The sequence below is a fragment of the Pterocles gutturalis genome, unplaced genomic scaffold (assembly GCF_000699245.1).
Source record: "Pterocles gutturalis isolate BGI_N339 unplaced genomic scaffold, ASM69924v1 scaffold5061, whole genome shotgun sequence".
In the NCBI taxonomy this organism is placed as follows: Eukaryota; Metazoa; Chordata; class Aves; order Pterocliformes; family Pteroclidae; genus Pterocles; species Pterocles gutturalis.
In genome coordinates, this window is record NW_010100138.1 from 24620 (window position 1) to 52148 (window position 27529).

Here is a 27529-nt window from a genome sequence, read left to right on the forward strand (position 1 = left end):
AGCAGGCCTGTTTCCTTCCACAGCTGAATACTGCAGAAGGTCTTAATTGTTCCCTGTCAGGAGCTGAGCACCACCAACTTTGAATATTATTTTCTCAGCTCAGCTTCCTCATTTGCCCAGCAGCTGCTTCATTTCACTGCAGCAGTGGCTGAAATGCTTTCTGCAGGCAACGTGTGATTTGACAGTGAAGTTTTGCAGTATGTTTTGAGTAATGATGGGAGACAGAGGTAGCGCCAAATATCAGAAGATACAAACCATTACTTCAGATCACTGGGGTCCCATTGCATAAATAAATGAGCATTTTCTTTACTGTTTTGTTCACTAGGTGATGACGATTCTGGTAGGAAGGTGATTACCTTCAGTTGCTGCCGTATGCCCCCCTCCCATCAGCTCAATCACACCAGACTGCTGGAGTAAGTTTCTCTCAGTTTTCTGCTAGACTACTTTATATTTTGTATGTGAACTTCTATTAGCTTGTTTCCAGGTGAATGAGCTTTCAGGTAGGAGAAACGAGAGGCAAGGAGTGAAGTGAAAAAGGGATGTAAGACCTACTAGTGTTGATATTAAGTGAGTGAGATGTGGATGAAACTGCCAGAGTTACTTCACCTGGAATCTTGACTAGAAGACATAATTTACTGTGTACTGAAATTAACTTGTTGACTTGATTTTATTAACAAATTCTGATCGTATTTAAAAAATTGAATTTATGATGAGACCGATGAAAGAGAAATTCTGGTATTTTAGTGCTATGTACATATGTTCTCATTATTAGCAGTGTTTGCCTTTAATTTGCTATACTTTATCTCCTAAATCACTCAGCAAGAGCATTGTTTAGTTATTTACATCTTAGTGGTTTTCCTTTTTCATAAAAAGATCTGCATTATGTACAGTCTATTATGCTTAACATTTTTATATGTGTCTTTGTAATAGTTGGGTTTTTGTGCTAAAAGATGTTGTAAATATGTAAAATTACAACATTCTTCCTCATAAACTTGCTGCAGCAAGGTACCAGGACACGTTTCTGCCTTGTAGCTTGTCACTACAAGGAGATCAGTTCTGCTGTGCGAGTCCTGTCCTTATTAAGCATTTCAAACCTATTTGGAGTTCTGCTTCTCTTCCATTGCCAAAATGTTTGAGCACCTTTCAGCCATGAGTACCCAGAACCATTGGAAAGGACCAAAGTGCTGTTACCTCAACTTTTCAGAAACGGAGAGGGATTAAAAGACAGTTTACTTAAGAGATGTGTTTGAGACCATATTGCTTCATTTTTATGCTCTTCACAGCTAGGGTATTTCCACAGCCTTAAGCCAAAGCTTTCTCTGTAGCATAGAGGGAGTGTTAGCATCTAGGAGGAAGAGCCACACCGGTCAGCTCCTCACCTAGAGGAGCTACCTGCAGTGATTAATAGGAAATACATAAGAAAGGACCGTGACAAACCACGTTGTTACCAGCTCTAAGAACCCTTCCTCAGTTCTGCAAGGAGGCATCAGTTCTGCAAGGAGGCACTTTGATGGAACTAGGATTTACAGCCCTCAAACTATTCTGGACTTGGACACTTACATATTTTCCTATATCTGAGCCCACATCCAATTTACTTGGAAAGTCGGTGCTAAGAGAGAACTGAAGGTAGGTGTCTGAATGTGAAGCTGTCAATATTAACTATCAAGTTATCTGCTTTTGAGTAGTTAGACCCAAATGTTGAGTTTTGAGGAAAAACTGCAGAGTAGGCCCAGTTTGGTAGGGTTTTTGTGGTAAAATCACTTAAAGAATTGATTTGGTAAAGCTTTTGTAATGTTCCTGCAGTTCTGTTACAGCCTTGGAACAGGTAATCAACACTACAAAAATACTGGTTATTTTATGTCCACGAAACTGTCTCCATTATTTTTAAAGTACAGACTTCCTGGATACAATCTGCCAAGGAATTTACATGCTGTAAAATAAAACATGAGGCACTCTGTATGTAAGAATATCTGTTTAGATATATTTTAGTTCCAAACTCTTTTTAGAAAGTCTTGAACAACAGTTACTACTATTTATTCCATTAAAATACCATTAATACTTAAGTCAGGGATCAAAACTGCGTTATATTAATTGCAGGGGAGTCCTTGTCCCGGGATATCTGCAGTATAAGATTTACAGTATGCTGAGGGAATAATCAGATAAATGAGCCTATGGGAGTGCAGTGTAACACTGAAGCGACGTGCTTTTCCATGTGTAAGTGGATTGTCAGAGTGGCCTTGATACTTGGAGATATCCACAACCTAATGAATGGCACATGGAACTATCTACTCTATTCAATGAAAATTGCTTACATACAATTAAGAGAAGTAGCTGGGACTCTGTAGCAGAATAATAAGATAGCATTGAGAATGACATGAGAAAGTTGAAATCTGACACAGCAAGAGATGAGGCCAGATTGTACTTCTCCATCATTGTGTTATTTGAATCATTGAGCTGTGTAATAGGCCATACAGTGTTCTCAATTGTAGGAGAAAGGGAAGAGAAAAGCATCTTAAACTATACTATAAAAGAATGAACACATAGAAGTCTGCTTATAAAACATGCAGTATTATTTCAAGAAGGGATAAGTAGTGTAGTTCTTTAAATTAGTTTTCATGGAAATGATCTATGAATGTAGTCCACACAATGCAAACAAGGACAAGGAAAATCTATTCAAGAAGACAGTTTACAGTCTTGTAATTGGCCATAAGTAAGGCTAATGGATTTTTCAAGAATTTAAAAAGTTTTAAATTGAGCTCAAAACCCAAGATTTATTCTTTATTATTTTGAAAATTCAAAATGACGTTGTTTGCTTGGCTAAAAGGAAGGAGTTTACAAAGATCAGAAGAAAGCAAAATGGTTGAGGCTTTGAACAGCCTGATCTAGTGGAAGGTGTCCCTGCCCATGGCAGGGGGGTTGGAACTCGATGATCTTTAAGGTCCCTTCCAACCCAAACCATTCTATGATTCTGTGAAGATGCATCATTCAAAAAAATTCTTGGAAAACGCAGTCCCATAGTGTCTTCATCTTATAGTGATTCATGACCACCATATTTTTTGTAACTAAATACGTTCTTTCAAATTTCAGGCTTTGCAGTGATGTGGAGTTATTGGCAACACTGCCACTAGAGGAAGATGAACTTGTTAGATAAATACATGGAAGCAAATGTGAATTTGCATTCACTAGCGTTCTGTGCAAAAATAGCATTTTTTGTTTCTCAGTTACTGCTTTAAGAATCTCATCCAGTAAACTGTCTTAAAACTAAAATGTTATCTTTCTGCTCAGGTACTTAAAATATACTCTGGACCAGTATGTAGAGAACGATTACACAGTTGTCTACTTTCACTATGGCCTGAAGAGTATGAATAAACCATCTCTGAAATGGTTACAAACAGCCTACAAAGAATTTGACAGGAAGTATGTCTCCAAAATATTTAGTTTGCACTGTCAGTTGTGTAATATGTGTAAATAAGTTCCATGAAGGAAGCATATCTTTCCTGATCTGCCCACAGCTAACTGACTTAATTTTGCCATTGCAAATTTTTGTAATGATATCAGTGGTGTTGGTTCTCTTGTAAGTATCTTCTGTGCAGTACTAAGTAATGGCCTGGGTGCTGGAGTGGTTATCCAAAGGTATAAAAAAATAATTGGGAAGAAAACCAAGAGGCTTTGCCTTTTCTATGCACTATTTAGCAAGATACCTGTGACACCTTATGTGACATCCTTCTCAATTATCTCACAGTTGTGTTTGAACCTTTGATCATCCCAAGGCTAGGTCGTATACAAAAAAAGGAAAGATTAGTTCTTAACAGTACGTTTCTCACATGCCTTGCAGCATTCTTTGGTTGTTATATGTAAAGCCCCAGAGGGACTGCTGTGCCTGTATAAACCTGACCTTTGGAGTAACAATGGCTGCAGCTCATGACTTCATGTTTCAGTTGGGTAGGATGTAGCTGAGGCCAAAGCTCCTGGATAAATAGTGTGGAAACAAAAGTTTTGATGTTTATTCTCTGAAAGTGCACACTTACCAGCAAAGATAAAAGTTCCTATTGAAATCAATTTACTTGTTTGCAAATGTGTTACTTGTTTGTAAGTTGGCCTCAAGAGGGCAACATGACTAAAAGCAAAAATATACACAAATAGCTCTTTCCTGAGGGTGCGAGTGTATCACTGTGTATCACTCATTTGTGTATTTGTATGTATTGCTATTATTATAATAATTACTATTATTTTCAGTTTTGCTGTAGTTTAGTTATTAAATTGTTCTTATCTCAATGCATGAGTCTCTTTTCCCTTCACCCCTTTAATTCTATTCCCCATCCCCGGGAGCAGGGAGGGTGAGTGAGTGGTGTTCTGTAAAACTCCAACAAGCCTCTAACTGCTTTCATGAGATATTGCTCTTCACTTGGCAACAGACCAAAAAAGCTTATTTTTGCTAGTAGCTTTGTGAGTGTTGTTAGTGCAGTGTATCTGCTCTTTCTGTGACTGGGTAACGGAGAGGAAAGGCAAAGGATCTCTTATATTTTGTCTTTGGTGAGACATTTAGGCAACAATATTGGTTTTCGCTGTGCATTGACAATTCCTGAAAATAAAGTATCATACTATTTTCCTTCTGGGAGAATTCCAAGCTAAATTTACGCGTGCTGTATGGGGAGAGGGCAGTACGAGGACACTATATTCTTTGTTGCCTTTTGCCATGCCTACAAGTGCACAATGTGACTCTTCTTTATGCCAAAAATTTGTTCTCTCTATTCCCCCACCCTGACCCAGGAAACAGGAGAACCCAGGAGGAACAGAGAAGCCCAGGTAGCTGGGCAAAATCATACACCCATCATTTATTCACAGTTGTAACTTCTTAGCATACTGTCACCGAGAAGCTCAAAGCAGTATTCACAGCCCAAACATGTATGTTCAACTGTACTAACCAGAGAAAAAAAGCAAAAATAGCACCTTTCAGACTTCTTCTGTGTGTGTGTTTTGGGGTCAAAGGAAAGACTTTTGGGCATTTAATTGTAATCTAGGAAACAGTGAAGTACAATGAAGTACAATAAGCTTCCACAGAAACAACAGCTTATGCCTATTGCTTCAAGGTACAAAACAAACTTAAAATGAAAACTTCAGTGTTTTGCTCGTTAGTTTTTATTGTTGATTTTGGGTTCTTGTCCGCAGTGGTCCCAATTGCACAGGGATAGTTGTTTGCTTGTGTATGATAGTGGCTTTGTGGAAACAACGCCTTTTTTGTTCAAAGGTGCATGGGCCCAGTTGAAACCCCAGAGGAAAGACTGTTGTAGTTGCTGAGTTAGTCCTTTTTTCCCATCTTACCATAACCTGTTACAAGGTTTTTCTGAGGAGTTCAAGATCGGTTTTTTTCCACAACATTGTTTTCTAACAATGAATGGTGAACACTTGGGAGGGGTGCTCCCTGCTAGGAAACAAACTTGGCAAAGTAATAAGCAACAATTCGTATATAAAAGCAGAATATTTCATAATGCGTTTCTCATTTAATTTTGCAATAATGTTGAATAAGAGCAGAGTCTTTCTGTGTAGCCCAGTTTACATTTCAGTTTCAGCCTACTAGAATCGATTGTTTATGAATCATGAGATGACACTGTAGAATCAAGCAATGCTATAATGGAGGAAGTTTTTTGTTTCATGCAAAGGCAACTGACCATCCAATGTAAAACAGCATGCAGTTTGCTTCATCTTTAGTAATTACTAGCAAAATGAGACAAAAGTAATGGTAAAAATAAAAGACTAGGTGTAAATTTTATGTCTGAAAACTTGGACATTTTCTCCAACATGAAATTCCAGTAAGCAGAAAATAAAGGGAGATGAAGGGAAGTATTTTTTTATATCACAGAATTTTTAAAAGACTCTTCGTTCTCTTCTCAGTTGTTTTTTTTTTCAAGTTGTTTAATTTCCCTTCTGTCCCCCTGATATTAAATCAATGATGTAGCATTCATTGGTTAGGAATATAATAGTGTTATCTTGGCCTACTATTATATCATCAAAACTGACCATTTTTTTTTAAATTGGGGATTTTTTTTCATTTTGCATTCAGTTTCTTCTGAATTAGATATTTTTTAATGTATTTGAAAAGAATGCTGTATAGTGTGCCTGTAATAATACCTCCCATTCAGTTGTAGCTCTTCAGCTCTACCATCTATGATATTCAAATGTTTTCTAACAATTTCATTTTCTATTCCTAGGTATAAGAAAAACCTCAAAGCACTCTATGTTGTACATCCAACCAACTTCATAAAAATTCTGTGGAATATCTTTAAACCTCTTATAAGGTACTTGGCAGTTTATCCAACACATTTTCCTGTTCAGTTTAAGGATGGTTTGTTCTCTAATAAGTTGCTTTTTAAAAGGCTTGAGGTAAAATATGTCAGGTAACAGCACAATACCCATTTAAACTGTCTTCAACTAATGGATAAGGTGAGCTTAAGCTTGGGTATGAATAATAGGGTAGAGTTCTTTCTAAGAAAAGGGAGTCTCAATTCTTAGGAGTCTTACTGCTATGTTAAAGTAAATATCACTTTAAAACATAGTTATTCTGTGTACCGTGAATGACTTTTTTGTCCTGTTTGACAGCACTGAGCATAATAGAACTGGGTTCGTGGCTGGAGGTCACTGTTCTAGGTGGTATGGTAAAGCAGATAATAAATGGTTAACCTTTGGTCTGATCTTAGGTGCTGAGATGAATAGGAATGATGAATAGGAATGATTGTGTGTTCAAAGTTAATGGATAAACGCTGAAGTGCTCACAAGAATTTGAGATAGAGGGTATAATGGTGAAGGTGGATGTATTTTACTGGTGCATTCTTTTTCTTTGCATGGTAAAAAATTGATACTATCTGCAAGGAACCAGCAACAATGGGCAGATATTGCAAGTGCTGGCATGGTTGGGCTTTTTTAGTGTCTGCTCCTGAACTTCTGTCACTTTCGAAGGAATTATAACGTTTTGTAAATTATATTATGAATGTTGTTAGGGCTGATGGATGAAAACAGCTTATCTTGAGAAGCTATAATGAATCAACTAAAAATGTCCATTACTGTAACTTGCAGTTGATTCAATTCTGACTGGCAGAAAGCTAATTAATTAGAAAGGGGAAGTTTAACTTCTAGACAGATCAGAACATATAAGAAGCATGTGAAAATAAAAAAGTTATTACAGCTAAAAATCATTCCAGAATATGCTGTTCTTGAAACAAGACTGTCTATAGATCTTTATTTTAACTGGCAGTAAAAAAAATGCCAGTGATCCAGGACATAGACCAATGGTGAGAAAAGTGTGACAGAAGCAGGAGATACAGTAGCTGATTGTACCTCAGGAATGGGGATGGATTTTTTGTTCTTGCTGGTTTGCTGTAGGATTGGGTATGGAGGGGTTTCTAGAAGAAAAAACCTAAAACCAGAAAAACTCTTGATGGACATTACAACACTCAGGTGAAACCAATTCTTTCTCAGAGGCAGCTGAGAGCTCCTTGGGAATAGCTTCAGTGGAAGTTGGTTGAGAGGGGCAAGGGAGCTCAACAGATCAGATCTGTGGATGCCCTACAGCCCAGTTGTGTAGAGCATGTGGGCTTTGGTCTGTTGTACTATATGGCCCTGTTAGGCTGAAAAACCTCCACAACAGATCTCTTGACCCTAAGAGTTAAGCCAGGCATTGTGTGGTTAAGAGCAAGAAGCAGAGTGGGGAAAGATTCCCTTTTATAGCTATTTCCTGCGTCTACCCAGTGACCAAACCACAGAGTGGAAGCAGAACTGTCTCCAGGACTTGCCTTTCCCTGCATATATTTGTAACCCACCTTGCACTTCAAACTTTTGTCAGGAATAACGTGTCTTGAGTGTCAGTGCAGTCAGTGGAGCCACAGATGGACAACAGCTGTGCTGTTTGACTTAGAGTAATAACTGTCTGCTAATTTTTGCAAAATAAAAGTTTACAGGTCCCTGTTCCAAATACACATTTTGCTGGGATCTTACTATGTCTGGGTAAATAAGATGAATACTCTTTTTTTCTTGGAACAGTGTGACACATGGGCATTTAAATCCTCTTTTACTTTGGATGTGAAAATGGGTGATTCTGATAAGCTTAAGCTTTCATATCTAGCATAGAAAATTCAAACCAGGGTATGTCATCTTAGATGCATCATCATCTTGACCTTCTGAACACCTTGCTTTCATCAGGATTGGCTGTTCTTGTTTGTGCTCAAATTTACCAATGTGTACCTGGATACTTGGTTTGAGTTTGATTTAATAACACTGTACTCTGTGTTGTTAAAATATACTACCAACAGAAACATAGATATTTGTACACTGGCACTGACAAAATAAGTGAAAGTGTGAGTAAATTCTGAAAAGGTCCATAAGCCAGAAGGCAGGAATTAGTTGAAGGTAGGAAGAAAACCTTTTACTGCTTAAAATGGTTTAATTACTGAATGCTCAGATGCATTTGTGGTTTGGGTTGACTCAAGTTTGGGTTTGTCAAGTAAAGGAAAACATAAGGATATAATTTTAAAACTGAAGTGTGAAATTGCCCATGTACAATTTGCTTAAATTGTACTCTCATTGAATACTGAATCTTATTAACATTGTTAATTTACTAAAATAGTATGATTTAAAATTTGTTCACAGTACCTTTTCCTCCCAGTTTAGAATAATCTTATCTTAGCAAATCATGCGTTTATTTAAATGTCAATATTAAACCAAAGTTCCAAAAAGAAGGGAGAAAAATCCTCCGGATATTCTGTTTTCTAGCCTTGCTGAATTATAGCCCAGACTCATTTTTAGATAGTGTTTCCAATAAAAATTGCAGATGTAAAATAAATTTCACTGTCAAGAAACATGTATTTATTTTTTTTTAGAGGTCTGTTAGTACATTTGGTATCTGTTAGTACATGGCCTAAGTACTTCTGTATGAACAACGTTGTTCAATAAGAACTTGACATTAGAGTGAAGAACAAAAGTAATAAATATTTTAGCATACTTGCATTTGAACATATTTATGAAAATGCAAATACTTGAAATTTCTCAGGCTCCAGAAGTTGATTGATCTCCTTTCCAGTCCCAAAAGAAATGAGCAAGAAGGTAATGTGCTAAGTCAAATGTTTTTGACTTAAAAAGGAGTGATTAATTACAGAGAATTTTGTGCTAGTATGTAGCTGAGGTAAGATGCTGAAACCACAGGCTGTTTTGGATAAAAGACACACCAAAGAGCTCTGAAGTTGTACACTCACAGACTGATAACCATCAGTGTCCCAAAAGTGCTTGCCTGTTAGCAAAATGTAGCTCATTTCAATAAAAAGCTTCTAAAATGCTGAAATGACTTATATTTGTATCATCCCCCACTAGAGGGAGTGTGTGTATGTGTATTTGACAATCCAGAGATAAATTCATTAATGCAAGAGAATTTTTCTCCTATTTTACTGTCACAGTAAGTTGCAGCAAAGTACACTTTTTATCATAAACACCTATTATTTTGCTTGACACTTTGTTACAGGACAGATGCTTTGTGTTGTGGAAAAATACAAAATTATTTCAGACCATGCATATAAACATGTCACTGAATTTGTTTGAACACACCAGCGTGTAAGTAGAGTATTCTGGCTGAAACTCAAGACCTAACTAGTGATAGTGCTGCTTCAAATTTTGAAGTCTGTTTTGTACAACTCATAGAAAAACCTTATTTTTCAAGATGTTTCCTGGAAGCTATTCAGCCTTTTTTCAAAAACAGATAAAGCTGATGGCCCAGCAATTCAAGGGTATATACACTATCCAAGCTTTGAAAATCTCACCTGTTGCTTACTACCTGATAGTTTGTGTCTACAGCCCCATTATTTTGTCTTTTGGCAGGGAGGAATACCTAAATAACACAAACATGTTGTTCTTTTGGCTGTGTAACATTTTCTCCAAAGTTAACAATTATTTTAGTAAGCTTTCTAATGCTGTGTGAAAGCTGTTTTTCAGTGGCTTTTAAAGCAGTGTTTTTCATATCTATGTAAATCACAAAACATTCAGATGGAAGTCAGTTATTTTTATTCAAATCAGACTCTCAGGCATGCACTGTATATGTTTGATCATATGAAATGAAATACATCTTATGTCTCCTGCTGCTTCAATTACAGTCTAATTTTGAGTTGCATCAGCACTTACATTTTTGTAATAGAAACTAAACCCTTGGTAAATGTTCCTCCCATGCTGATTTTTTTACTTCTTTGTGATTTTTTTTTTTTTAAAGCCATAAGTTTGGGAAAAAAATCACCTACCTGAACTATTTAAGTGATCTGAGAGAGCATCTCAAATATGACCAGCTAAATATTCCTCAAGAAGTCATCCAGTACGTGGCAAGTTTAAAATATGTTGTTTCACCTTTTCTTGGATAGAGTTGTGTCCTGTTCATTGTATTCCAAGCAGAATCTAATCCTATTACTTCAATGATTAAAAGTCTAATTTAGTTATTGAATTTGGTTGAATTTGATTCTGAAAGCTGCGTTGCCATCAAAGACATGCTGAAGGGTGTCAGGTGTTTAGAGAAGAGAACACTATATAGTTTTTTACAGATTTGTAGCATCTCCATCTCAGTTGTGGAGCATTTCCATAGTATAATTGCAACTTCTGTGTAAGTGTTAACAAAACCAACCTATATGTCATTACTGCTTGTGAGTACCATGTAATGTTCATGGGCAAAAATGAAATCCTGACCTCTTCGCTCGCATATGATAACGGATTAAGGGACTTCCTTTTGCTAAGAGCATTCCCAGTCAGTAAAGTGTTGATTGATTTTTAACTTTATGGATATGTCTATTGTTAGCAGATCCATTACTTTTATATCATGTGTGTAGGTGTGTTAGTGAGGAGGATTGGAGAGGGGGTGGGAGAGGAAAACAAAAAGAAATGCATAGGGCTGGAATTGTCAAGTGCCAGTATTAGTATCAATAACAGTCTTTTTGACACAGCCCTGTACATGGAAATGCTTTGATGTACTGACAGGAAGTGATTTTATGTCACTGCTGAATGAAAGGAGCTGGAAGCTTTGATTATGACTGTTATTGATGCCTGGTGGGTTTTTACACACCTTTTGTGTAAATATGGAATAACAGAAAATATGTTACAGCTCTAAGGCTTTAAATTGGATTGCATGGTTGCCAAAGAAAGGGGAGTTGTATTTTGAGTAGCAAATAGGTTTGAATTTTGCTGTTAAATTATAGTGTGTTCCTATTTTTTGGACATGTTTATTACTGTACTCGACTGACTGAAGCAAAAGAGCTCTTCTATGTCTTGCTTAAGTATTCTACCACAAATATGACTTAAAATTTTCCCTAATGCTTAAATTAAATGCACGTTCTGTAAGAACTGCAGCATATACACTATTGTCAGGAGATCAGCGTCATAAGCAATACTCTAGCTGTTCATATATATAGTTTGTCAGCCATGGTGCCCAGAGAATCAATGATTTCTTGATTTTTGCAGACATGATGAAAATCTTCGGGGAAAACAGAAGGGAAAACTGCCACCTGTGGTTAAGGCTCCTCCACCACGGCCGCCTCTGCCTACCCAGCAATTTGGAGTCAGCCTGCAATAGTAAGCTATGAGATTTCTCAAATATGAGATTTCTACACCCTGCAGCCTTCTGTAATGTGCAGATTCACCAGACAGAATGGCCACAAATATTATATGTTTAGCTTCTCATTGTCTTTGAAAGTCATGAAACTACACGGCTAGACAGTAGGTTTTATGAATTCAGGACAGGTGTCTTGGTCCCTGTGACCTGTCTGTTCTTGATGTTTACAGTATATTTGTGGTAGTTAGTGCCAGCGCAGCTGCAGGACTCATCTCCCAGTGGACAGAAATTTGCCCATGTACGACAGAGCCCTGAGCTAATCTGTTGCTGGTGGGTGCTGGCAGTATGAAAGTGTTTTGAAGATATTTAGGTAGCGGATAGCAAAGCCAAAACAAAGCTTCACGCTCCAAAATAGATGCATAAAGCTAAAATTGATGCTTGAGCCTGTATATATTGTAGTTTTGTTGCTCACATGTTGTTCTGATTGGAGTTTTATGAAATGAATAAAATCACTCTCTTCCAGAAATGCCCTGACAGCTGTTTACGTAGATTACAGCACTGTATGTGGTATAAAAAATTGCTTACTTTACGCAAGGAATGGGATGGCAATACTATTTTCAAGATTCAATTTTGGTGAAAAACAACCAAAAAATCCACAAAACCTTCTAGGTTCCTACCCGCGGTCATTTCTGTCATCTTCCTGTGGCATCCTTCTCAAAAACAGCTGAAGAATATTTTTCACATTCAGCAAAAGCAATTTAGGCTCTTCTGGTTCTAATGATTCAATTGTAAATGAGATATAAAATATTATTTTCCCCTGGTTAAATGTTAAGCATTAGCCCTCTCTGGAAGACCTGAAATTAGAACAATCAATATCTATTGTGTAAGAGCTACTATGACTTTAACTTTTATGATACCTCTTTAGAGTTCACTCTAACATTTGAAACATGGCTAACTCCCTTCCCTAATTCAGATAATATCTTTTAGGTGGGCTCCACTGGGTCATTAAGAAGGACAATGTTTTATGCTGCTACGTCAGTGGTAAAACCAGGACCGTTTGCAGACATCAGGGCACACTCTGTCACTTGCCTCTAGCCCAGCCTGGCTGCTCAAGCAGCTCTGTCAAACTTCTCACGGGCTTATGCAATCAGACAGCACGTTGTGTGCCACTCTTACCATCTGCTAGTCATGCTTTATTTCTCTGACTGTGCCTGAATAGTAAAACAGTGTTTTTCGCTGGGCTGCATGTGGTGAGGGTGTGGTGGCCAGCCTTCCTGGCTCTGCTGCTTTCCAGATGCATTACCATCAGCAAACCACATCCTTGCTGCATGCCTTAGGTTTCCCAAGTATGAAAAGGGTGGCTACTTATAAAGGGCTTTTCTGTGGAAGATCTGTGGGTAGAGACACACGAAGTGAGGCATGACTGTAATTTCTGACCCAGAAGGTTCCAGCACTGGTGATGGAGGTGCTGACAGGCAGATGTTCTCCGTGTGTGGGTGCAGTTCACAGCTCTTGGGTGTTCGAAATGGATGTACACAGGATATTTGTTCCTTCTGCTTGCCCACCCTTGTCCAAATTCCCTCTTGCAGAAGAGATGGTGCTGCATCACCACCTAAAAATCACAAATAAACAAATTCCCTATGACTTTTAAAAAAGAAATAAAGGAGTTAATTTAGACTGTGAAAAAAGGTAAAGTTAACAGAGGAGAGGGAATGATGTGTGGACAGCTTCTAAAACCTGAACAAAAAAAATTATCAACTTTCATATTGATTAATTGCTTTTGCTAATTCCCTCTGCATTTATGATCTCTATAGACTGTAATGGCAAAATGGCAGTGACCTCCCATCTGTCTAGCAAAGATGGAGGTTTGAAGTCTTGTCCTGGGTAAGGATCTTCTGTTTTTTTCTGAAGAGAGCTACAGGGAAACCCTGATTTTATTTTGTATAGGTTTATGGGATTATGTGTGCTGTGTATTTCATTACAGTTAATAACAATTGTACTGTCAGAGATGTTGCTGAGAGAAAGCTACTGTCATTAAAGGACTGTTTCTCTGTGGAGTTTTTTTCTTTAGTTTGAGAAAAGAAACTATAAGGCCCATAGGCCTGAGGTTTCATTGGATTCAGTACCTCTGGGATGATGATTTTTATTCATTCAGTAAAAGGTTGGTGAATGGGATTTATCCAAAGCCATCAGAGTTGGCCTAATTTTGATAAGAAATTTGATAATGTATCCCAGTGACTTGTGGCTGTGGAAGGTGGTAAAGCCATACCCTTTTGAATGTGCCTCCCTAAAAGCATCGGGCAGTGCTGTCTCTGGTAACATTTCCTCATTTAACTTTTTTCACAGCTATAATTAAAAAAATAGAAGGGCAAAAAGTGGCTAAATGTTGGTTCAAAATATCTCACTTTTATCCAACAGGCAGGGGGGAAAAAAACCTGTTTTGTTAGGACAGCAAAACGAAGCTGAAGTTTCAATCTAGACACTGACAAATGTCTGGGACCAATGCCTCATCTCGGAGGAATCTGTTAACTCACAAAGACATTTTTAACCTTGTAGAGTTGGATTTTCAAAATTACATAAGGCACTGGGCATTTTAAAATCATGGAAGGTCTGTGAGAGCTGGGAGTATAATTCTTTGAAATGTAATTTATACTGAACTTGGTTTAATTTATGAGTGAACTGAAAGGCTTATTATGAGGTTTGTTCAAAACTTTTCTTTCTTTAGTTACCCCCATCCACTCAGGATCCCAAATCTGGATTTAAAATGGCTGTGTTTGATCTCTTTGACCCTTCTGCGTCACCCTAAAACCTTTGTGGGGTGGAAAAAACAAACACACACCAAGCTGACTTCATCTAAAGTGTCTATCCAGCTTTATTTACATTTACTTGTTTGGGATTTAAGCGTGTAGTTTATGTTAGGCACAGATATGAAATCGAAAACCTTCTGCATTGTGAGCTCATGTGAGGACTCAATAATTTGGTCTTTGCAGCTGGAACTTGAATCTAGTACCAAGTTGTCCTGAAGTTTTCACTGAAACTATGCTAATTCAAACAATAATAAGTTAGCTTAGTAAAGGCAGTTAAGTTATCCAAAGTTGGCTTATAATATGTCTTTAGAATAAAGTATAGGGACCAAAAAAGATTGTCTGTCTCCCAATTTAATTATTTGTGCCTACATGTACAGAGCAGATTTGCCCAGTTTACTGATGACAGTCTGTCCATAGCATTTCTGATCTCCAGCCTGGGTTGTTTGGTTGCCAATTGCAGCTTTAAAGGTTTGAACTCATGTTAAAAAACTATGTGCTTTTCTTGAAAACATGAAATAACACAACTGAAACTAATGTTCATCTTCGTGGGGATATTAGAACAGTCTTCCTGAGGAAGTTTTGTCCGCACTAATTTTTCACTTACAATTTAGTGGGAATCAATGCTCAGATTTGACAGGTGCTTAAGAATGTGTGCACAGAATGGGTGGGATAGCTTGCTTGTTTAGTGTTTATTGTGTCCTTCTCTAACTTGATAACTCAAGCTTCTTATGTGCAGAGAGAGTGAGGAGAATACCAACTGTAATGAGCTAGTTTAAAGGTTTATCAAGCCTCACATCACATCTCCAATAGAGGGCAATACCAGATGTCAGCAGGGAGCAGTGTTACAACAGGGCAGGTGTACAGCTGTACTTCCTCACGGATGATGTCCCAGCTTGTAGTGATCAGAGACTGGCAGAGGAGAGTACTACAATACTATGGAAATTACTTTCTGTTACTCAGCAGTAGCTATTGCTTTTATAAATCCAGACATTTCAAAGAATGTTCATGTGTTGTGTTGGTATAGCAAGACTATTTGTTCATTCAGCAATGCTACCTTCACCCATAAAATTTAGAGCAGCAGTAATTAACTATTCAGAATACATCCTCGCTAGTTTGCACTGCATGTCAAGGTGAAAAGTAGGATTTTTATTCTAAAAGCCATTAGTAAAGATTTTATGTTTAAAAAGGCAAGGAAAAATTTGGGGAACCCTCTGCTTATGTTGATCAGATAAATACAGTTAAAATGCAGTAATGAAGCTTCCTAAATTAGCAACACTTTAAAGGAATTGATAATTGACTATACGGGCCGAGTGGCATCACTACTCTGTTGTTTGTTCAGCAAGGTCCTATAAACCCCTGTTGCTGCACCCAACTGCCTCTGTAATCAAGCAAGGCTACAGCTGAGCTCCATCACAGAGCACAGGGTTGACCTTGACTAGCTATTGACATTGTTCTGTTTTCTCAGATTGGTTTTAAAATCTAAAATTAAATAACTTTTGCCGGAAGACAGGAAATGTTTTGGTTTTCTATCTGTTGTGATGGATGGGGAGAGGGGGCAGAGAAAATGCACAAAATTGTCACATCTGTATAGATTTTGCTTGTTGAATTGTTATCATAAACATTTCAGGGTGCTTTCCTTTTGGTCATAATCTTTCTGCTTGTGCATGCTGTGCATGCGTGACCGAGGAGGAACAATGCATTCTAAACCAAATCTCAGCATGTCTCAGCAGGGAAAAAATGAAAAGGAGAAGAAAAACAGAGAGAGAAAGAATATCAGCCAAGAATACTTAATGACACTATAGAACAATGTGTAAAGGCCTTTCATGATAACTGTCCACTTTCTAGAAATGAGTCGTTGGGTATATAACATGTTGCAGTAACTAATCCTATATCCTATAGCGAGGAGTACTCGTTCTCTCTCGCTACTGTGTTTACCAGAAGAGATCCCTCTTGAATCTGACATGTTGCTGCTATACAATTCAGATCTGTGAATCAGTTACAGAAAACTATACTGTTCACTGAAATGCTCTGTTATGCTCATCTCTTAAACAGAAAGCACAAGAGATCTCTCATTCACATTGCCTGTTGTAGTGCCTGATCTCCAATGTCATTTTGTATTGTCCATCATAAAGCACAGCTGCTCATCACACCATCCTGAACATGGCAAGAAAAATGCAGATTACTTGACAGGATCCACAAAGAGAGGATAGAGGTGTAATTTCATTGACCTCTGAGCCAATCTGATTTACATTAGCTGAGGTAATGTCCCTATTATTTTCTGTCACCTTAGGTCCAGTAAACTGAACACTATCTCCCCCGTTGTGAAATGTTATGAAAATATGCATCCCCGCTTTCCCAGTGTTACAAAAACAGAACAATGCTTTGCATGTGACTTTCAGTGAATCTACTCTATTTTAAAATACCATTTATCATTAGGATCTCTTTCATTGTGCTGGGAATGGAACCTTTCCTTCAAGGGAAACGGGAGTCCTGTAGGTAGATGTGCAGAAACTGTAGATTTTTCCCTAGAAAATGAAAAATGATGTGTAGGTTTTATTATTATAAATTATAGCCCAGTTATTTGTCTCACCTCTCTGACAGATAAACTAGTGCTCAGCAGGAGCAAGTGCTGTAAATAATCAGTTTGCTATTTATACACTGCAATGGGAAACACATTTATGGGTAACAATAATAATTAGAAAACATTTATAAAAAGCTGATACGTTGCTATTTGGTGCCTCTGGAGTGAGCAGCTGTAAGAAAACAAAAACAATCAGTGCAGCTTCAGAGAGACTGAAAATGGGTTCCGTGAGCTTAAGTTGTCGATAATAAAGATGTAACAGCTTCCAAACAAATTAAAGTCTTGATGATGTTCCCATTTAAGTGAATTAGGCTTTTAACTAATTTTAATAAAAGTTGCCCTAAATGTTTAGGGTCCTAATCTAAATACACAAAACAAAATTATTTGACACACAAGGAGTGTGTTGTAACTCCCCTGTTAGAAAGACTAAAATAAATGTGTTTGTTTTCCCTTGCTTTGATTTGCTGCAGGCTTTCCCTTGCTGGTATCCCGAATATTGACCTTGGTACTGACCTCATCTCCCACCCCCTTTCCTTGTTTAGTCCCTTACCGGGGGATATCATTTCACTCGGGATTTAAACTTTGCATGCTGTGCAAAGAACCCCTAAAACTTCCTTCCTCATGTGGTTTATTAGCAAGGCTAATTTATTAATGGGGCTGCACAGTCACTGCCTGTTTTGTTCTATGATGTTGCAGCAGGGTTGTTATACAACACTGATCTGCTGCGAGAGAAAATAACTCACATAGAGAAGCTGCCTTTCAGAGCAGTATAGGGGATTCACATGTTCTGTGACTGCATGGCTCTGTTCCCTTTGCTGTGGCCAACTTTTGCAACTTTTACAGGGGCTAGTATGAGAGCTTATGGTACTGAAGCAAAGTTACTTTTCAATTTTTCCTCTCCAGGGTCTAGGTAGAAGAGAGGGGGAAGGGGAGAACAACCTGGGTCTCAGAGCTGGTCTGAGAGCCCTACACAACTCCTGCACATCTGTAACACTACCACTGACCTTCTGCTCTACAGTGTCACCAGCATGTGTGAAACCACTGTAAGATGGTTGAACCTGGAAGGAGCAGGAGAGACTAGGAGTGATGGGGCTGAGAGGATTTTGCTGCTAGGAGAGATATTTTACGGAGGTACCTGATTGTCACTGTGGGTAAGGAGAGGATGCTGCTGAGGACTAGGTCATAAGCTTGGTCCCTGTAGCATTTCAAGCCACAGCCTTTTTGAGTCAGTGAGTTGTTTTTTTTTTTCATGAAGCACTTATGGCCTCTGGTTTAGCTCTTGTAAGACATCAGTGACATGGGGAAGATTGAGGTTGGACTTAGTCTTACAAGTCAGGTCATAAATCTTTCTTCGGGCCATTATCATGTTGTTATGGTACTGCAGAGAGTGATTACTCCAGCAAGTCCAGTACTGTTTCATATTGAAATTAATGGTACCTTGCCGGTGGGTAAGGACAAGAAGTTGTATCATTTCATCTAAAGATCATACTTGCAAGCGCCAGCAAATAATGAAAATTACTAATGTATAAAAAATTATACTTTAGAATTATCTGAATTAAACTCATTCCTTGCTTTTAGTCTTTCTTTCTGGGAGTGCACTGCATACATTGTAGAATTTATTTGGTCAGATGTATAAAATTATAATGTTATGAACGTGGTTCTGTGAAACTTGGCTATATTTTTTATCAAAGTTCTTATGTCTGTTTACATCAAGGAAAATTCCCGTTTCCTAAACAGCTCCTGTTAGATACAGATTCAGCAGTGTCCACAAAGTGATATCAACCGACACATAGAGAGAGCAGTATTGAATTTTATATGCTTTAGATTCTGGTATGGATACCTTGTTGAAAAAGAGCAGGAAAAATTTGTTCTATGGATTGATTTTTAGTTAGGCTCACAAAAGAGCTATGGGCTTATGCCAAATTTGACAGAGGAATGGAGGTCTCACAAATACTAGAAGCTTTTAAAAACCATTGGCTGGAGGGAGAGAAACTATAGCAGGAATTCAGTTTTCTGTTGCCTTTGGTCTGCTGGTGAACCAGTAAGTGTGTAGGTGGTGATTAATTATGAGCTACTCCTTACCTTATGAGGAAATACAAGGTAAAGAGGCAAGGAAATGAAAATCCTATGTAAGGGAAGTGAGGTGATAGAAGACGTAAGGAAATGATCTTAAATTACTGTGATGAGGAAACAGGTAGGACATGGGATACAAATACATAGCACATCAACTTAATTAGTTCTGCAGCTGAAGGAACAATTTATTTCCTTTCAAACAACAGGGTGGTCTAGGTATCTGGAGTAGTACAAGGAGCTCTGGGATCATCATTAACAAGTTAGTTGCAATCATGTCACAAGTTGTATTGTTTTATATAACACTAGGGGAAGTGACGTGAAACATGAAAGAGGAAAAATACAAAGACTAAGACTGGGTGGACAACAAAACTGTAACTGGAAGAAATGGCACTGGTGGGTCAGCATTGTGTCCCTGCAGTGATGAATGGGATCAAAATGTTTGATGGCTGAATGACGAAATAGCATGAAGTATATTCCCCTGTCAGTTTATGAGTCAGCAAGGCAAAACCACAGGGTGATTCAGTGCCTTAAGTCAGGATCCTGCTCTGAGTCTTCCCGTTGGAGGAACACTCCCACCACCCCCATATGTGGAGCTGGGGGTAACTAATCTCCTTAAGCTGGGAGGTCCAAAATTAACTAGTCCACATATTGTCTTCTAACTCCCTTCACAGGCGTAGGGAAAACAAATATGAGGAACAGGGAAGGATTTGACCATTTCTCTACCCCTCCATGATTTTAAAGTAGTTTTTATATGTAGTTTAAACACAAAATACAATACTGGATTGCTCATTCCATGCAACAATGTTACAGAAGTTGTATCAAATACGTTCCAGTTATTGTCAGTTGTTTTATATTAATAAAGTAATAAGCAAGCCTAAACAGAATGTGAAGAAATCACAGTACTTAAAAAAGAAAACAGCTCTAAGAATCATTCTCCTCTGCAGGCGCAACCTCAGCTAGCAGCACTAGGCAAAGGCTATGTTACATGTTGTATAAGCATCTTGCATTTTCTGTGGATGAGCTGCAGCATCCGCAGCCTCTCATGATACAGTCACAGGTCTGTGTGCTGTTTTGTACTGGTACTGTAGAGTTTGTCAGTAAAGCTGGTCACATTTCAAATATCAAATATGAAATTGTTCACAAATATATATTCAGTTTACTTTAAAATCTGAGATTGGGCCTTTATTTTGTTGTCAGTTACTATAAAAAAATGCAGCAGAATATTCAGCAAATACTGACCATCTCTCTTGTTATAATTTTAAACTTTTTTTTTTAAATAAGGAAGATAATTGCAGAATTTTCTGTGCTGTCTATATCAAGAAAATGCTATGTTCCATTTTTTGCCTCAACTGTTCACTCATGAAAGAGAAAGAAATCTCATTTCATGGGAATCATTCAAAGCATTAATAATCTCACTGCATCACTTTGCCTTCATAATAAATAGTACAATATTCTTTTAATTATACATACACTGTGGCTTAAAAAGAGACAAATGACAAAGTAAAATCTGCATGATAAAAGGCTCCTAAATTTGCAGCATCGCTTGATCAAGACTTATTATGAAGCATTCACTGCAAACTCCTTTCTCACCTGCCTCTAAGCTGTATTGAAGCCCCATTACTCCAATGGCATCTGACCAAATCCAGTTCAGAGCCACCACCACTGCCATCACTGTGTCATGGTTAAATGCAGCCCTGCTGGGGCATGCCAAATGGGGGGAACAACACTAGAGCAAAAACAATCTCAAGTAGGGAAAAAGTTAGCCTGGAACATCATTCTGTTGCTCTGTCTTTGACTCGCTTTCTGTACAGTAAGTAACATTTATTTATTACTCGGTGCTGTTGCAGTTATACAGCTTTTCTAGCAAGAAGAAAGTGTTTAGGAATGACTCTTTGAATAGAAGTTTGTGTCTCTTGTTTCAATGACTTAATCAGTGCCTGTTGGAGTTGTGGAGGACTCTTGCTTTTGGTGCAGGCTCCTTGATTTGTGGAATTTAATGTATACTCTTGGATATGTCTCAGGTTTTTGCTGAGAGCGTTCTGTCATGGTTTTGACACTTTGTCTATAAATGCCATTCATTTTTTTTTTTTTTTCCTAACAGTATCAAGGACAAAAATAAAGGCGAACTAATCCCCCCAGTAATGAAGGAAACTGTATCCTACCTAAAAAGAAAAGGTGAGTCTTGTGTCAAAAGAGGATGTGTCTTTCAGAACAAGGACAATATTATGGAACTATACAACACATGGTGCCTGATTCAGCAAAGTTTACAGCTGCACAGGATACATTTATATCCTGAAAACTTGAGTGGCAATTGGGCACTGCTTTGAGAGCTTTGATGGATAGGGAATACTTATTATCAGACTATTATCCCACTATGAAAAAAACCCAAAACCTTTTTGCCCTTGGGATTAGAATTGGGAATAGCAAATGAAAGAAGATGTCCTGAAACACACTTCATCAACCCGTGGTGTTGGTGTTAAGTAGAACTCCCAGTAAAAATCAATGAGAAGTTGTTTTTATAGAACCAGTGGCCATAAGAACTCATTGAAAAAATGTGTTTTGCAGGAGTAAGCCTGAAGTCTTCCCTTCACAAAATATTTTTACTGACATTTACAGACCCTTTGACTGCAATTCATATCTATAGTTACATTATATAGAGATACAGATTACAAAAACCCATATTTAAAATGGGAGCATCCAAATCTGAGTTCCCTATATTGCCTTCACGTACAGAGCAAAGAGAGGGTAGACTTTGAACCAGTGGCTGTACCACTGAGCTCCGCAGAGCATGCCTGACCACCATAAAGGACCAGATATCAGGTGCTATCTGTAGGGTAAGTGCACTGTATTCCCTACATAGGGACAAAGGTGCATGCAGGGAGAAAGTCAGAGATAAGGCTGCAGTCTTTAAATTCCTTTTCAATGGAACTGAAATGTGATTTTATGTTTTCATCCCTGATTTTTAAGGCAATCACAGCAACATTTTCATAGCCCTTTGTGTTCTAAGGCCTCAGACATTCACAAATGTTTGCTAAGTCTTACGGTACTAAATCTGTAGCCTAGGTACATTTATCTTACAGGTGACAGAACAGAAACAGAGCATAACACGACTATGTGACTGGCACAGAATTACACAGTAGTAGAACTGGGAATGATTCCTAAGGTCCCTGAAAGAAGGGTGTGAATTTTTAATAGATGTGTCAAGTGAAGAAAATCAAAATGTGTTTGGTTCAGTTATTTTAAAAAATTTTAAAAAGGAAACATCACTGGAGTTTAATATGCCATTAAGTTTGGTTAATGTTTGAACAAATTTGGAGGATCAGCATGATTTTTATTAAGACAAAAACCAGACTTGGATGTCTATATTGCTGTTAAATTAGTTTTATCTGAGATTTTCCTCATTTAGAGAGCTATTAATATTGACAGCACACAAATAATAAAAGATGTAAATTTTGAGTAAATTATGTTCTTCTGTAGACAGGTGCACCCAAACCCACAATATTCCCAATTCTTAATTTCCATTCCTGAGCCGTCATTGTGAACAAGGTAAACTTTGCTTTCAGTATTCAACATTGATCTGTGTTAATTTTAACTGTTGCCACTAGGATTTAGTCTGACTTTGAGTTTATTTGAACCCTAAGTGAGAAATTTCAAACTTTTAAAAAACTTTTACTGAATAGGCTTCACGTTTATGAACACAAGGGTGGGGGAAGGAACAGGAAAAACATTGCTTCTCAGCTTCGTTGTTGATTCTCGAGAGAAATCCTGGGTTCATTTAGATCAGTGCAAGATCACACTGATTTAAGTGAGGACAGACTAGACAGTTATGGTCTTGCCTTTGTTGCTAGGCTATGTTCCTTTGTATTTTAGCTTACCCCGTGGTAAATAAGAATGTTAAATAACTGTCCGTGGTTTTTTTTTTTTTCTTTGGGTTTCATACCTTGAGTGAAGCTGATTAATGATATGCATAGATCCACTGCAGTGGATAATACATGCTTAGAGTTTGCAAGCAGTGGAGCATAGCATCTATAGGGATGCTTGGGTACAGAACAGCTAGCTCCTCTCCCCTTGAAATTGCTGATGTATCTTCAAAATACTTGCAGCAGCCAAGGCCAAGTACTGGAGTGAGGCTAGTTCTGCTATTAAAGGTATCTACTGATCTGCAGTAGACAAAGGGTTCTTAACAGACTTTATTGAAGGCCTCGTGGTCCGAAGTTAGGATTTCCACTCAAGCCCATATAGCTGTTTGGATGTGCTGTTTCCAGACTGGTGCTAATGATGAAAACTTTGCAGGTATAGCTTGTAGCAAATATCATGGTTGGATATAGGGAATGTAAACAGTTCACTACTAAGAACGCTGAAGACAAGTGACTGGCAGCTTGAGACAATCCCTGTAATTATAATTGTAAGTGGATAATTATAGCTTGTGTAGTGTATCAGTGCGTGCCCCATCTGCAGATGAAAGCCAGACTTTTTCATGTTTTAAATTGTTATGAAACAATCATCCTTACATATATTTAGCTTATCTTAATGGGCAAATACCTCCTCCTCACTAATCACAGGAGTCAAGAGAGCTAAAATGAATGTGCACTAACATCATTACTTCTCACAGCTGTTATTATTTAGAAATTGAGTGAAAATTTAGTCACTAAAATGTTAATTGATTTAGACTTCTGGCTGTGCTTGGGAGGAGGGCTTTGCATATCTGGCACTTCCTTGAACCTGTTTAAAGATTTTAAAGAAATAAGAGGTTTATGGCCATCATTAGATTTTAGCGGTTACCAGTAACTAGTAATTTTTGCACTGATCTGGCACAAAATCTCCTCCATGTCTTTGCTTTTGTTCTGGGTTTGTCTCATCACTATTGCACCAGTCCTATACTGTTCTCTCTCACCAGTTGCTGAGTCCGGCTCACATACCCACATTTTTCTGAAGCAGCAAAGCCAACTGCACAGTTCAGGGGGGGAAAAAAAGCAAGTTTTAGCTCTTACGTTTGTGATAAAAGAAAGGGTTGGTTCAACCTTGTCATTGCAGAATTTCTCCTAGCTGAAATGTTTGTTATTCTGACAGCAATAATCATCCTTGGGTTTCCTCCAAACTCCATCTTTTTTTGCTTAAAAATTCATCTCTTCAGTGCAGTATCACAGTTTGTGAAGGATAGACTGAGGAAATGTGATGATACTTCTGAACAAAGCCCTTGTCCTACTTTATGTCAAAAGTCAGTAGCATGGTAATGTTGGCCACTAATACAGAGTCCAGCCCACGCACTTGCTAGCTGGACTGTCTCATTTTTTCCCATTCAGTCCTTCTGTGCCCCTAGGAAGGAAGGGCATGGGCTCTGTCAGCATTGATATTTTCCAGCCAAGCCCAGGTTTGCTCAAGGCTGTCATATTCCTGATCATAAGGAGATCTCAACAAACCAGATTTCTTAGGAGAGATGGCTTGTCAGGTAGAGTGCTTTCTGACATTCTCAGCCAGCTGATGCTTGAAAGCCAAGTACCTGCCATGCCAAGGCTGTTAAGCAGTAGGTGATAGACGTGCATTTTTTTGCACTTGGTTATAAGTGTGCAGGTATCTGTTGTACCTGCTGTCTGCTATCATTGTAACTCTTTCTCTAAATCTAGAATATCTCAATTCTGCCATCAGCTCCAGCGAGTGTCGGTTCCTGTGCTGACAGCCCCGGGAGGCTGACTGGCAGCATTCTTTGCACTCCAGACGCAGCCGTGAGCACAGTGAAAGCTTCAGTTCATCTTCCGGAAGTGACAAAAATTCCCTGTCACTACCTTATTCCGTTTGATTTGGGCAATTTCCAGTTTCACAGAATTAGCAGGAAATTTGTTTTCCACCCTAGATAGATTGTTACATTTTCACATCTGTGTACCTGAAATCAGTTTCTGAAACTCTGACTTAGATCACAAAAGCTTCTACAAAATCAGGCTCAAGATTTATTGAAACATCAGAGGCCTTCTGACATCCATTAAGTCCATTCTGTACTGCTCAGACTCTTATTTCTTAAACAGATCTGATGCAGGAGCCGTGGTGGTATTCAAACTAGGCACCAGTCTGCAGTGTTATGCTTCTGGGCTAAGGAAACTTTCAGTCTCTGAAGTTCACCCAGCCTTTTTCATCGAAATTACTCTGATCTCTTTGACAGATTGCTTCATGTCACATTTTTCCTCTTTGATGTTTAAATTTTCTTCCTCAGTTTCAGACAACACTGTTGGCAGAATTGCTCTTCCCAGTGCGGAGGCATCCTCATCTGTACAAACGAGCCAAAACTCCCCTTCTTGTACTGAGTTACTGAGTGGGCTCTGACAGCAGCGAGCACGTCCTCATCACCAACAGTCAAATTAACATTATGACAGGGAGTGCCGTTATGACAGTTTCTTCCTCGTATATTTATCTGACTGCATATTTAGATAACTCTTTCTGAGCAAGATGACTCTCACTGGATCCAGTTACTAAGGCACCCAGTACCTTAACAGAGACTAAAGAATGTACTGTAAGCAGAGATTCCTCTACATCTGTTTGTTTTATATAAACAAGATCTATGACGGCTGATGCCTCAGACACTATTACAGTGAACACGATAAACTAAGTTTCTTAATTTCTATAACAATTTTCAGGTAATTTTTTCAACAAAGGAAGAGAAAGTAGCCATTTCACCACTTTTATTCTAGCTCCACTGAAATGGAAAATGCTTTTAAAGTTTTTAATACTGAATTTTAAAAATGCTTCTTTTCAGTTCCTGATAACCTTCACAGGGAAGAATTGGTTTCCTAAAATGAGTTCTGAGTATCTGAGAAAATCATCAGCAACATTAAGACTAAGCCTCAGAGTTCATCTTCTGGACCAAACCAGAGAAGTGCTCTTAGTTTCAGAAGTAAGGTGTTGGTGTCATCCTGAAACCGACTGATGATTTAGTCAGGCCAAAGAGGAAGGATAGGTTTAACATAGCACATTTGTGGCTAGATCTTCATAGTGACCAGCAAACCAGAGGAGTTTTTTTCTGTGCTCAGCCTCAAAACCACAACCTGTTCATCCGTCTAGTTTATAAATGCAATGACTTGCACTTGCACTAAATGATATGTTTATTGTGTAGTACCTTATCTCTACCATGCCTTGAGAAATTACCTTGGTTAATTAAATATTCACTCTTTTGTCAGAAAAATTCATAAGTGTTTCCAACCTGGTGTCATTCCTTTGGTGGTGATGTTTTAATGCTTTGCTCACAGGCCCTTTTCTTCAGAAAGCCCAGCTGATGCCACAGGGTAGTAATTTTCTTTCTCTGGTCAATATGTCCCCACATGTTCTCAGCAACCTATTTTGTGCTGAAGTGAGACTGTAAATGGGGGCTGTCACTTCTAACCGACTGTTTTGGTAAGCAGGGATGTAAGTAATGCCATGCTCTGGAGGATGCATCTTTGTGTGTATGGCATCCGTAACACGCAGGGTTGGGGCTGTGCGAGCAGCTGCTGGTGCTGTCCACACTGACCCGGCACTGCACAGAGCTGCCCAGCCTCCGAGGCAGTTTTATCCCTCATAGGCTTTAGGATTCAGAAATGCACTTCTGCTTTTAAACTCTAGTAAGATTTAACAGCAGAAGTTCCTTTTCATGTCTTTTGCTTACATGTCTTTTTTTTTTTTTTTTTCCTAGAAAGCAGGTTGCAGACTGGATATAAGGTATCATCACGATACCTTGGCTCTCAGCCAGGGTCAAAACTATGATAGTGATCGATTAAAAGCTAGGTGGTGTGCGGCTGGTGGGTTTGGTGTTTATTTAGGTCACTATTAGTACAACTCATCAGGCTCTCTTAGTCTTTAACTCTGATCTGCAGTTTGAATGTACTAACTGATGCACGTTAAAAACAAAATTGCATGGCAAAGTCCATATTTTTTTTGCAAACCCCACAACATCTGGAGGTCAGAAGACAGCTTTTAAGAGAACTTTTATTTGATTCATTATAAAGGTGGGTATAAACTGCGCTGTTCAGACCTTCATGAAGGTGAGAGATTACAAAGGGCAGGAGTGTTCCTCAGGCCTATCTCAAATATTAATACACAGTTGTTTGTACTGGTCTTATGCAAAATACCAATTTGACATACGTAGGTAGGATTATAGTTTTTAATGAATTTTGTGTCTTAGAGGGTATCCTCAAAGGTATAAACTGCATGCTTGTCTGTGTTTTAAACAATTTAAGACCAAAGCTAACCTGCTGGGATTATTACTAAAATTTACCAAATTTTATAACATTTGCATTCTCAAGAATAGCCATATATGGAAAAAGCTACAAAAAAATTGCATAGAAAACTGATTGCTAAAGAGACTGTGTGAGATCAGCAGCAGCTCGGGAGTGATGGAACAATAACACAGTGAAGGAATCACACTGCAGAATTATAAAACAGAAAGGATAACTGTCCCCTATAGGAACATTAACTTGCAGTAGCCCCCATTGATGAGTCTTTGTCTCTTACCTCATCTCTTTTGTTGACTGCAAGTGC

At 38.3% G+C, this 27529-nt stretch overlaps 1 protein-coding gene across 1 annotated transcript in view; it reads left to right on the plus strand.

The window, feature by feature from the left end:
• ARHGAP8 (Rho GTPase activating protein 8) overlaps window positions 1-27529 on the plus strand; it is a 52196-nt gene that overhangs the window by 13477 nt on the left and 11190 nt on the right. Inside the window, exons 3-8 of the mRNA XM_010078479.1 lie at window positions 326-413; window positions 3286-3417; window positions 6210-6296; window positions 10244-10342; window positions 11476-11586; window positions 21129-21202. Of these exons, the coding sequence (XP_010076781.1) occupies window positions 326-413; window positions 3286-3417; window positions 6210-6296; window positions 10244-10342; window positions 11476-11586; window positions 21129-21202 (591 nt within the window). The remainder of the gene's footprint in view (window positions 1-325; window positions 414-3285; window positions 3418-6209; window positions 6297-10243; window positions 10343-11475; window positions 11587-21128; window positions 21203-27529) is intronic.